This window comes from Alligator mississippiensis, chromosome 2 (genome assembly GCF_030867095.1).
Source record: "Alligator mississippiensis isolate rAllMis1 chromosome 2, rAllMis1, whole genome shotgun sequence".
Taxonomy (NCBI): Eukaryota; Metazoa; Chordata; order Crocodylia; family Alligatoridae; genus Alligator; species Alligator mississippiensis.
This window is the reverse complement of record NC_081825.1, coordinates 190,874,366-190,887,581: the sequence shown is the minus strand read 5'-3', so window position 1 is coordinate 190,887,581 and position 13,216 is coordinate 190,874,366. Positions and strand designations below refer to the sequence as shown.

The following is a 13,216-nucleotide window of genomic DNA, read 5'->3' as shown; positions in this document are numbered from 1 at the left end:
GTGGGGATATGTGTTTTGGAGTAAGGCTTCTAGACACTACAACAATGCAAATGATAATCATGGACTCCTGAAAATTGACATACATGATTCCAGGATTTTATTTAAGAGTACTGAAGAGTTGCCATTGATTTCTAAGGGCTTTGGGTAGGGCCCTACGTGCATATAATAAAAGAACACACTCAAATACTTAGCAAAGAAAATCTAGATCTAAGTCCCATTTAAGGGAAGTTAGGTACTTAGGATTTTCATCAACTTCCTTGGGGCTAGATCTGACCTTCATTATACAGGCATGTATATGGGAAAGGCATTTCTTGCTTATCAATATCTCTACTTTAGCTGATGTCCTGAAAGAGGCTTGATGGCATATATCATAATATGCATAGCAAAAGTATTATTAATGATCATAGCACTGAGCAATTAAAAGCTTAGCTACATTTTTCAGCTCCCAGATCACGAAGTGCAACTTTGTGATGTATGAAGCAGTAGTCCTGTCTATTTTCCTGATGCTTACCAGTCACTAATATAACTACAGTGACTATTTGTTTGCATACACCAGATTTCCAGTGAAGCTTCTGCACTGGCAGAACACATCTCTGATTGGTGCTAGTCAGTGCCAAGTGAGTTCACACCCCCCCCCCATGATCATGTGCAGAAGAATCAAAATATTACTGTTATTTCAGTTGGTACTTGATCAAATGCCACTGTCACTTTATTTGCACTTTCGCATCACTTGACATCGACTGAGTTGCAAGGGTGCGGCTGAGAACAGAACTTGGCCTTTCAACAGCTAATTCTAACCTGCTCCCATTCTGCCCTCACAAATAGCTCCACAAACCTATTGCAGTTTCTGTGAAGATGCTTTTGCCTCCACTCCCAATGGAGTGAGTTAGATAATAAAAACAAAACTTGTACAGGTCCCAAATTGCAAAGCACTTAATCATCTGCTCAATTTAAGTATGCAAGTAATCCTATCTCTATTAAACAAAATGCTTGAGCAGGTGTGCTTTGCATATAAAATACCTTTGTGCAGCCACACACATCGGCCTCTACAAAACCTCAGTCGGTGAAATTACGTGTGAGCAGAATCTCTCTCTATGGACGTATGCCTGACCTTTGGAAAGTGAACACCAAAAAAGGAGACCCCACAGGAATGGCTGGCCAAATAGTTTTACTCACACACTTAGCAGGAAATAAAACCCTTTCCTTTTTTATGTAATGAAGATAGTGGGAAAAATGGGGTTGGTTGTTAGATGAGACTAGAAGCTGGAAAGGGGAACAGAGAGGGGAAATGGCATGCTGATAGAGGGGCTATGATACTTGAATTCAAACGCAGAGGAAAGAATAGAAAGCTGTCAAGCAGATCTGTAGAAGGGTAAGGAGAACAGTGTGTAGAACAGGGACATGGGAATGGCAAGTAGGTATTTAGGTGGAAGAAATATATATGAGTAAGGAAAGGAGAGGTCCTAAAGATTTAGAGGCCACTGGCTGCAGGTGATTAACACAGAGAAGGGTTGAGAAAAGAGAGTACGAAGAGGAGAAAGTGAGGACAAAGAAAAGGATATTTTTCAAGGAGAAGAAACATCGGGCCTTGTTCCTTATTGCCCTGAATCTGGCCTTGTCACTTGGACCTGTGTTGAGTGGGGAAAAAGCAGCAGCACAGTGTCTCTGTACATAAACTTTGCATAAGTGTGACAGCACAAGATTCAGGACAGAAGGTAAATCAGGCCCAGTGAAATTTAATGGGAAGGCAGAATTAAAGTCAAGTAATACCTGGGACTTGGGATACCAAATGAAAGTTTGTTCTAGAAACCTCAGGAGGGCCAGAGCCAGAACTGTGAATGGCAAACTTGAAAGTACTGAAAGTCAATGATAAAGAGATAGGGAGAACCATAGATGAGCAAAGGAATGTCTTTAGATTTCAAACTTGTTGGCAATTTGTCTTAGTCATTCAAAACACTCAATCTGCCAATCATTTACTATTTTCCAATTTGGGCTCTGCTAAATCTGTTTCTATTGTTGAAGCTTTTTGGCTATAGCCAAACCAACACCTTTCTAGCCAAAAGTAAATTATTTTCAGAGAAATCACATGCTATTTCTGTTAACAAGTACCAGAGATTATGTCACTTTTCTGACCTGCTTGTGGCAGAGTAAGAAGGAAACTGATAAATACAGAAGAACAGACCGTCTATGAAGATAATTAATATTACAGTGACTGTGATGCTACAGTAAAATCTCTGTTATACATTTAACTAACCAAAATACTTAATTAGCCAGAATTTCAGCGATGGGACGTACATGGCGCTGCGCTGCTTTGCTGCCTGCTGCGCAGCTCTGAGGGTACCCACGGAGGGTATCTGAGTGTGCATGCTGGGCTGCCCTGGCATTTGGGGTGGCTGACTATTGTGGCATTTTTATCTGTATACTATGTTATTCTTTATACAGTATGTTATTCTGTAACATATTGAACACTAATTCTTTGAAAATTTGCACTACATGTATGGCAGTCTTCCTTGAGTATAACTCTCAGATAACTGGAATTTTTAGATAACTGGCAACCCCATTGCCCACTCACGCCAGATAACAGAGATTTTACTGTACCTCGGAACATGTCCAATGACCTCTGACTGAATAGATGTTTGCAGGCAGGGTAGATATGCACCTTGATTGACTAAATAAGATAAATATGGAACACAAGCTTTTGTGAACCCAAGTTGACTTCATCAGATGCTGTTTGAATGTTAATGGATGTTTGGCAGCATCAAGGATTGTATCTTAAACTATCAAGGACTAGGGACTTCAGTTCTCCAACTCTTTATTTTCCTCATCTTGGAATATGGGACACAGCATCCTGAATATAATAAATAAGGGGAAAAAAGGATTGACATGAGCCTATTGGTCATGCTTAATGGGCATCTAATGTATGTGTAATTCAGTTGGCAGTCAACAAAATGATTAGAGACACATTAATTATCACTTTTTCTTATTATGGCTTAAGTCAGCAGGGGCTAACCTTTTTGCCAGGCATGCCACAAGTTAGCCCATCACCCACTTTGATTGCCACTCTGATCCCCTTCCCCTGCTTTCTGTGCCATCCTGTTCTCAGCCTGAACTGCTGCTCTTTCTGCTTCCTTTCCTGTGCTCCCTGCCCAGTGTACTGCTTTGCTTTCTGCTTCCTGCCCTATCTGCTGCCCATCCCCTTCCCAATCTGCTGTGCCACACAGAGACTGCTATCACCTGCAAGTTATGTGTTCTGGCCCCACTCTAAATTACCAGCCATCAGTCATTGGGAGGCCAACACACACAAATGGACAGAACTGGGATCTTTCCCCTGGCCTTTCAGTACCGACGCTCAGGTTTCAGATTACACTTTGACTGTTGGTGGGGGGGAATCTGCAAAAAAAATTAAACCCCTTCATTGATTAACAAGTCCACCTAGGTGAAGGAGCAATCCATTTGGAGACCCCCCCCTTTATAATTTTCAAATCTTATGGGGGGGGCTTTCGTTTCTTATGGCGGGGGGGGAGGGAGAGACTCAGTGGCCCCAGCTCCTCCTGAATTCACACCCTGCTGATGACATATTCTGGAATTACTTGCCACCCTTGGAAAAGATGAATCTCTTCTTTCTGAAAATGAGTGCATTTGGAGAGCCTGGGTGCCAGGGGTCTCTGATCAGATTGCTCCTTCACTTAGGTAGACTTGTAAATCAATGAGCCCGTTTAATATTTTTTTTTGTGCACCCCTTGACTCTGAGTAGAGAGTTCTGGGATCGGCCAGATCAGGTGCAGTTTGACTTTCAGTTATGGGGGAAACTGGGGAGACTCGGGTCCTAATTCTCTGGTAGGCTCTGATGTCATGCCTAGGAGCCAGTGGCCCCAGAGGTACAGGTACCCGTGCTGGTGGCACGCGTGCTGCCACCTAGGCTTGTGTATTCAACTGGGCCGCGGGCGAGCTAAGCGGGCTTGCAACCCCTTCCCCACCCCGTGCCGAGCTGCAGGTTGCGCTCTGCTGCGGGGAGGGCTAAACAGGCGGGAGGCTGGAATGGGGGCGGGGTAGGGTCCCGCCCCCCTCCTCTCTCCCACAGCGCATTCGCTGCGGCCTTGTGACGTCACGGCGTTCTAAAAAAGAACACACAAAACAATCGGCATTGAGAAAAATAGATACATTTCCCACCCCCCTGTTTTGTTTTGATCCTATTTAAAGGAAACCCGGTAGGCACACAGACGGGAACGGCGCTTCGGATCGAAGTCTGCCCAGGCTGAAGACATGGTGTCCCCGGTCACTGTGGTGAGTGCACGGGGGGCTCTGCGGGCACGGTACGAGCCAGCTGGAGAAAGCGCCCTTGTCCCCACTGCCGGCAGTGATCTGGACCTGCATGGATGGGTGGCGGGCAGGTCCTGCCTGGGCTGGGGGCGTGCGATCCTCTGCCCCGGCAAAGCACTGCTGCCTAGGCAGGGTCGAGCCGATTCTCCATCAGCTTGCTGCTTCGGCGAGAGGGGGCAGGGGGTAATAACAAGGGAGCAGAGTCTGATTCCTGTCTGCTACCAGCTTCCCTCGCCGGGCTGGGCTGGGGACCGCAGCAGCAGCAGGATGGGATTGGGGAGGCGGGGGGAGACAAGCCGCCGGGATGAAAACATTGGGCACGTGACTGGGAAGCGTGACTGTGTTGCTTGCCCTGCTGGGGTCCAGCCGGGTGCGGAGCGCTGGGGGAGGCGAGCTCAGCTCTGCCCGGCCCTTCTGGCCCAGGGGCACCGGCCTGGTGCTGCTGGGGTCCTGCGCTTGCCTGGGCATTGCGGGGCTGTGTTTTGGTGCATCTGCCCCTGGCCTGATGCGGCGGATGTGCGGGGATGTGGGACAGCTGCTGGGGCAGGGAGGGGAGGTTGTAACGCAGCCTTGGCCACTCACCGGAACCTCCTCCCCCTCCCCCAAGCCAGGTGAGATCCCACAGTCCAGCCAGGATCGCCCTTCTCTCTCCCTAATCAGATTTGTTTGGAAGGGGAGGGGGAAAGAGAGCCTGTCCAATCCGGCTCAGGTACTGCAATAGTTTTACCAGGGCACTGCAGTAGTGGTGCCCATCTGTCCCTTTCTAGTGCCCAGCTACTAAAAAGATAGTCCTAGCCTCTGTCCAGTTAGAAGAGATAAGAAAATCCTTGGTACAACCAGCTCGGCTGACAGTGATTTAAAAAAAAAATATATATATATTTCCGTGCCTGTCCCTTAAACACCCTGTTGTTATCCATGCAATATTCAGAGTGAAGTGAAAGACAAGGTGCTTCGTGTACCACCACTTTAAGTGGTATGGATAGCAGTAGAAAAATGGCAGTGCAACAACAAGAACTGGAAACTGTCTTGCATCGCCCTTTCTTAACAAGGTTATCAAGAATGCGCTCAAGTGCTTATGTTGCCTAAGAAGAAAAGCTTTCCCTTAGGCAGGCTCTGTTCTTTTTAAAAATCCACTGTTAAATGTTGGTATATTAACGTAGCACAATTACTCATAAGATTGATTACTGCATCACAGTACCAGTGATCTAGGATGAGCGTCAAATAATAGTCTAGTTTTGGAGGCAGACAGGAAGAGAAGGATTATAGCCCTATCTTAAGTTCAGAGGAGCAAGAAAAAATATTTTTATAAATGGAACAAAGCAGCTTACTAATAAAAGGACAAAAAAATTACACCCATGAAATGCAGCAAGATTTGACCTAAAGAATCAGGAGTCTGAAAAACATCTAAAGGTTTTCAGGTATAACTTTGTATCATCCATCTTCTTCATTAGTACTAGCAGAAGCTAGTGTGATGCCTCACTAGCTTATTTTCCTTTATCCCTTTTCTCTTGGTAGAAGGGAAAATTCCCTCCCCAAATTATGGCAGCAGTTTTGCCAGTAGGAGAAGTGAGGTGTTGGCTCCTTTTTTTACAATACTAATTTCAGGAGTGAAAACTCCCCTCTGCTGAATATAACACATTAAGATTCTGACCAAAAGTAAAGGGGTGAGGGAGATAATGTTGCAACTCTTGCATTGTTGTCACTTTTATTTAGAAATACTTTCCTGTGTACTCCAGCAGGCAGGGCTGCTACAATAGACTGGATACTATTTTCCTGCTTTGTTAGATCTTTTCTCTGGGATTCTCCAGTCCCTTTCCAATGTCAGGACACTCATTTGTTATAACTTATAACAGTTTCAGGAATCAGAGCCTCTAAATGCTGTATAATCTGTTCTGATTTTCTTTGCTTAAAGCCTCTAACTCTCCTCTCCTTTAGCTTTCCTGGTTCCCAGGATAAAAATTGTTTAACTCTTTCAAAACCAGACTACTGTGTTTGTAATTTTTGTGTGGCCTTTCATCCTATCAGTGGCTCTGTGCTGTTCTCACCTGAAGACTTCATCTCCTCGTTTCTCCAGCTTCCTTGATTTGACAGATTCCCCTGCCTCTCCCTCCTTGACTGGCATTAGTGACAGCTGAATTGCTGCAGTCATATCAGAGAAATTTCAGGGGCCTGAAGCCTCTCCTTGAGGCCTGCAGACAGAATGGTGCCAGCTCTTGGTTCTGCAACCCAGATTAAGGAAGTTGATGCTCTGTATTTTTTTATTTTTTTTTTTGGCTTTGGCCATTACCAAACCCTTCAACTGTACAGTGCTGTAGTTTCCACAGTGATTATCATGGTGAGAACAGATTCTTTTATAGTGATTGCTCTCAGCTCTTTCCTAGACAATTTTTTTGAATCCTAAGTGTTTTAACTCTTTAGTCCCATCTGTTCAGTAGACTATTTCCTCTTCCTCAAGTTCTCATGTAACCTTATGGAACAGCTGCTGTTGAGAGAGCAAATCTCCTGGACCAATGTAAATAACTTTTTTCTTTTTTCCCCACACTAACCCAGCAGTAGAACAACCATTTACTAGTTAAGCTTTCATTATTTAAATATCTCAGTGTCTGTCTTTGGGACCCTATGACCCTCTTCTCCTGCTGTGAAAAGGAGTCTCTGGACATCATACATGCACACTTACTGGTACCCCCTGCTGTCCCAAGATCATAGGAAAATTAGGGTTGGAAAGGACCTTATGAGATCAGCTAGTCCAGCCCCAAGCTTAAGGTAGGATCATCCTGGACTAAACCATTCCAGTCCAAATGACTGTCCAACCTGCTTTGAAAGTTTCCAGGGATAGAGATTTTTCAATGTCTCTAAGTAGTTTGCTCCAGTACTTGGCCACCCTCATAGTCAGAAAGATCTTCCTGATCTCCAGGCTAAGTTTCCTCTGCAGTTTGAGGCCATTACAGCTGCCGTGGTCAGAACTAGAAGCAGAGAAGAGTCTGTGCATCTCTACCCTCTCTATAATCATCCTTCAGGAATTTGAAGACTTACTCAATCCCCACTCAGGGGGTGCATCTACATGTGTGCCTGACTGCGCAGTTGTTACTTGCTAAAGCAAGTACTAAATGACTGTGCAGTAACCGCTGTTACTGCATAGTCCCAGCAGTGTATGGGTCATTTCCAACCCTACTGCACAGTGGCCACAAGCTTGTGTGGATGCACCCTGTCTTCTCTTCTCCATACTAAATAACCTTAGCTCTTTCAGCCTTTTCTCAGAAGTTATGCTTCCCAGGCCTCCAACCATTTTTGTCTTGTCCTGCTGGACTCTGTAATCTGCCCACATCTTTCTTGGAAGTATGGACCCCAAAACTGGATACAGTACTCCAGGTGAGGCCTCACCAATGCTGAATAGAGTTGGAAAAATCACTTCCCTGTTCAGGCAACTAAATGGGCATGTCTACATGAGGCATTTATTTACTAATTAGCTGCACAGTAAACAGCTTAGTTTATATACGCACCCCTACTAGGCTGGCATAAACAAATTTACTCCGCAGCAGGATAATATTTGTAAATACAAATAGTTTCAAGTACTACTCTGCTGCAGAGTAAAAAAAACTCCAAAGCAGTGCATGTGTAGACACTGGGGGTCTGGCTGGGGCACAAGTGTGCTTCAGTTTGGGGGCAGCTTGCCGGCTAGCCCTGGACTGGAGCACCCTCCTTCCCCAGCCAGGTCCTCCACAGCATGTTGAGCAGGGGGAGCAGCCCTGGGCTGGCAGGCTGACCCTCCTTGCCCCAGCAGGCCCTCTGCCAGCTGGGGCAGCTCCATCCCGGCTCAACTTGCGCAGTCCCGGGTGCATGTGCAGATGCACACCTGGCAGCAATAAGCTCCAGAGCTTAGTGCTGTGCATTAATAGGCAAGTGTAGATGTGCCCAGGATGTTGTTGGCTTTCTTTTTTCCTCAGAAAGAATATACTTTTTATTCAGATTCAGCTTATGGTCCCCCAAGTACTTCTCTGTAGTGCTGCAGCCTAGCCAGTCTGTACTCATGTATACAATGGTTCTGTTCCAAATGCAGGACTTTGCACTTATCCTTGTCGACATTCTGAAGTCCCCATAAGTCTTGCAGCATCCTATAATTGGCTGCTGGCAAGAGTTGTCATCTGTCACCTATTATACTCTTGTAATATTTGACACGTGCTCCCTCTGTGATGGTCTTGCATAATTTGTTGTAACACAGTCTGACTAGTTTTCTGGTTCATGAGGCAGCTTGGGCTAGTGTTGAGCTTGGGCACCAGAAGCCAGGACACTCCAGTTTTGCAGATTTGCTACAGATTCATAGAACTGGAAGGGACCTCCTGAGTCTCCAAGCCTATTCTGCTCTGATCACAAGCCAGCATGTCATATAATACTCCTCATGGCCTGTTCAAGCTCCATCTTAACAACTAGACTCCTTAGATAAGCCATTATTTCTCTTTCACTGTTTCTCTCTGTGGAACAAGGATAATGTTGCTTGATTCTCACAGGGCACTTGAAGCTCTGTTAAGATAATCCATGTCAAGCAGTGACTCCTTTAGCAGAAGGAATGTACAAGTTTACACATTCATGAGCTATTAGAGCTGGACCATTAGCTGACGTGGCAGTAGCTCATACTTCTGAAGTTCAGTCTATGCATATAGGCTGATGCAATGTATTATCTTTAATGTACAGAAGAGAACTTTGCTGTCCCAGGATGAAAGAATCTATTTTTTATATATTACTGGATATCTTCATGTTCTGTACAGTTTTCAAGACAGAAAAGGCACCTATACAGGTACATAGAGGTTGCTCTGATGCGCTGTAATTACAGCGCATCAGAGGAGACTCAATCGAGTCTGCTGGAGTGTGGTAAGTACAGTGCTCCAGCAGACCCCAGTGTTGAATGCATCAATGTGCCTGCACTGAAAAATGATGGCGGGGGCTCATTAACTAAAGCTCACTTGATGAGCTTTAGTTAAAAGTGCCCCCACTGCTGTTTTTCAGTGTAGGGATGCATGTGGGACTCTGGGTGCTTTAATTACAGCAGCTCTGAGCTGCTGTAATTTAAAGGGCCCCTCACCTTCCAGAGCATGTGCGTAAATGCCCAAAAGGTTTAGCTGAATACATTTAAAAAATGAAATAAAATAACCTATCAATAGTTGCACCAGAAATAAGCAAGCATTACTCTGCAAATTTTAAATGAGTCCCTTCACTGGGCACTTACCATCTATTGATGATAACAACCACGCCTGTGCTGATCCACTACCTTCCTGTTTTGAAAAGGCTTGGCCAATAGCCAAGCCACTCTGAGCATTTCCATTGTGCTTTACATCAGAGGTAGATATTCTGAAGAAATCACCAAGACAAATAGATGAAAGGATTTTTAAATATTATTTTCTACCCTCCAGTAGTTTGCATTGTTAGACACATTTTAGAGACTCCCTGCTCCCTCTTCCCCACCTGCCACCAAATCATTATGATGCACCTGGCAGGCTCAGTCACCCCTTAGCTATAGATGCATTGTTACATCATGAATCAAGATAGGTTGCAAGGTTCATGCAGTCCTTGAGCATTAATTCCGCTCTTTTGTTTCTTGAGGGGAATCTTTGAGTTTCAATATCTCAGTGCATTTGTAATGTGCCTACGAAAACAGGATAACTTTCCAGATTATAATACAATTGCACATGGTATAAGTTTGTTTCCAACAGTATAAGTGAAATCTTACACTTTTGGGGAAAAATCTTAACTCAGTAAATAATCAATATATTCCATTCCAGAATCCCAAGGACTTTGCTTTTAAAGGCTAATGAATCAGAGTGGTCCTCCCAGTTACAAGCTCACTAAAGCCTGAGCAATTAATAGGCAGAGCTGTAATTCAGAAAGGACATACTTCAGTTAGGACGGCAATGGAATGAGTCCAAACAACACCATACTGTCCAATTATCATTGTTCCATGACACCCATAGAACACGGAGCATTTTAAAGTTTTCCAAGCAACATACACAGACTTACATCTTAAAAGGTAAATTACAAAGCGCAAAAAAAAAAAAAAAGCGTTCTGCAGTTTTTCTTTATGATGCATAATGAAACCTACTTAGATTTCTGCTTGAAATATCAGATCCTCAGCTCCTTACATTGGATAGATCACTGGTAAAACCTGAGGAGAACTAGAGTGGTGATGGGCCAAGAAGCTGTAACCAGAGGTGCAGCACTTTCTCTCTACAGCAGTGGTTCCCAACCTTTTATTTTTTTTTTCCCCCACCGCAACTTGCTGCTGTGAGTGGAGGGTGGTGGCAGCACTGGTGGCCCAGTGGTGGGGGAGCTCCTGGCACGTAGCATGGCTCGTTTTTTTTTTTTTTTTGCGTGCGGCACTGCTGGCATTGCCCTGCGACCCTCGTTTGGGTCATGACCCGGGAATGGGACCTGCTGCTCTACAGTGAAGAAGGTATTAAGTTTAGGCAGTCACCATTCTAGTCCTTCAACAGGCTTGTACACAAAAAAAAACAACTCAGCAGTCTTTTACCTTCCCTTCATGTTGTATATTTATATAAGCAGTTAACTATTAGTCATAGTTTTTTATATTCATGTGTAGGTTGTAATATGCTAAGCTAGCTGACTAGTAGGCTGAATGATGTATATGCCAAGGCGGTACATCCTTCACTAACCACAAAGTATGGGGACCTGTTGCAAAATCAGATTAGCTTGAAATAGTTTCAAAACACCTTGCAATGCTGGTCAGGTCAGGGAAAAGGATTATACAAGAACCAGGTTTTCCTCCTGCTTAAGATAATGATCTTTGTGCTAGAGGTACACCAATATAATTGGTCGCATATCATATCAGCACCAATTAACAGGAAAATTAACATTAATTGGCTTTTTTTGGCTGATAATGTCACTGATAAATGCCGCGTGGATGTGCGCAGCCGCAGCATGCACATGGCCAGGAATGCAGCCTGGCAGCTTGGAAAGCAGTGTCCTGCCAGTAAGTCTGTGGGTAGTGTGGGAAGGGTCTGGGGGAGGGAAGGGGCCTGCAGAGGCAGTTTGAGGCCCCTATGGTGAGAGGGAGGGAGGGAGTGGGGCAGGTGCTGCCGAGCTAGGGAAGTGAATGGACTGTGGTACTGGGAGTTGGAGGGAGCTGCAGGCGGCTCGTTCAGGGAGCACAGGGGAGGAGTGCAGGGGGGCAGTGCAGCTCCCCACCACTGTGTGCACCCCCAAGGGAGGCATGAGGGGCAAGTACCCCCCTGGATTTGTGCACAGGGTGAGGGTGGGCTGCCTGCTGCAGGCTCAGGGCCAGGGGCTGTGCCAACCACTTCCTGGTGGGGGGCCTGGGCCAGGGCTGCACTTGGAGTGGGTGAAGACAGGCTGGGCTCACCTGTGTGGTACATGAGGTAGCAGTAGCTACAGGAAATGTTGGGGTGGCTATAGCCCCCCAAGCTCTTCCAGTGCCACCCCTGCTTGGGGCACCAGGACTCCCAAGGGAAAGGCAGCAGGGGCAACACTAGGGAGGGCCATCACTGGGAAGAGGTTTATGCAATCCCTGGCCCTGAGCCCACAGCAGACAGCTCACCCTTGCCCCACACACCAATCCAGGGGGGCACATGGCCCTCACGCCTCCCCTGGGAATGTGTGTAGTGGCAGGGAGCCACTCCACCTCTTCCGCCCCTCTGGACAAGCTACCTGCAGGTCCCTCCTGCTCCTGGCCCCAGCATCCCATTCACTGCCATGGTTGGGAAGTGGCTGCTCCTGCCCCTGCCCCACTCCCTCACCGCCGGGGCCTCCATCTGTGTCCCCCATGCCTCTTCCCTCCCATAAACTTAGAGGCAGGAGGCTTTTCTCCAAGCTGCTGAGCTGCAGTCCTGTAAATCGGCTATCAGATTGGTATCGGCCAATATGGCTGGTTAATAATCGGCTATCAGTATTGGCCAAGAAACTCTTTATTGGTGCACCCCTACTTTGGGCAGAACATACCAGATGCAGCCATTGATGATCTGCATAAATAGCAAAGCTACCTGACATTTCTCACTCCCTACCTTTCTTGAAGTCTCCTAAATGCAGCAGCCTGCTGATGAGGAATGAGTTTCCTCAGGCAAAGCTGGACAACTCGAAGTCTGATTTGCAACTACGAACATTACCACAAAAAACGTATTACTTGGCAGAAGAAATAACCCACGGAAGCCTGTCACTGTAAATAGGAAGTGCTTCTCCACACATGTTATAGGCTCTTCTCATCTAAGTGATGCTCCTAGACCATGTAAGAAATGTATAAACTGCACAAATGTATATTGTGCTGTAGTTCAATATGCACTATACCACAGATTGCACTCAGAAATGACCCTAGCAGCAGTCAGTTACCCAGTGCTGAACCCCATACTGCTGGTACAGTTTACTGAACTACACTCCCTGCAGTGACCACAGATGCATTATAAACCACCTGCAGTAGAATCACCTTGTAAAGAATCAGATCGTCAGAATTGATGTAAATCAAAGCAAAGCTCCACTGAATGGAAGAGGAGTTACAGATTTAGACCAATGGAGAAGCTGACCCAGAAATGGTACATGGTCATCTTATCCAAGCCTCTTGCCAGATCTACTTCCAATGGATTCCTCAGTACTATTCATTCCATTCAAAGTGACCCTAGTTAGGGAGCTCCCACTATTTGCTCCAAAACAGTCACAGCACACTGAGAGCAGTTACCCTGCTATTTCTAAACCGTTCCAATTCTAAGTTTTACCACCTTCTAGTCTTGTAGGCCCTCATACAGTTTTGGAGTCTCATCATGCCCAAACCTTCTCTTATGTATTGTGCAGTATTAAAATTCCTTAACTAAATGTGACCAGGCTAGGTTTTTGCACAGTTTTTAGCTTTTTCCTCCAAAGGCAGCTGGCAGTTGGAGATGTA

The 13,216-nt window shown here is 45.7% G+C and overlaps 1 protein-coding gene across 2 annotated transcripts in view; it reads left to right on the top strand.

Annotated features, from left to right (window-relative positions):
• The first annotated feature begins 4,102 nt into the window (after positions 1–4,102).
• Positions 4,103–13,216, top strand: part of TMEM86A (transmembrane protein 86A) — an 85,177-nt gene continuing 76,063 nt past the window's right edge. For both annotated transcript variants that reach the window (XR_009460007.1, XM_006263479.4), the window contains exon 1: positions 4,103–4,284. Coding sequence is in view for 1 of the 2 variants with exons in the window: in XM_006263479.4 (XP_006263541.1) it covers positions 4,264–4,284 (21 nt within the window). In the remaining variant the exon portion in view is untranslated. The remainder of the gene's footprint in view (positions 4,285–13,216) is intronic.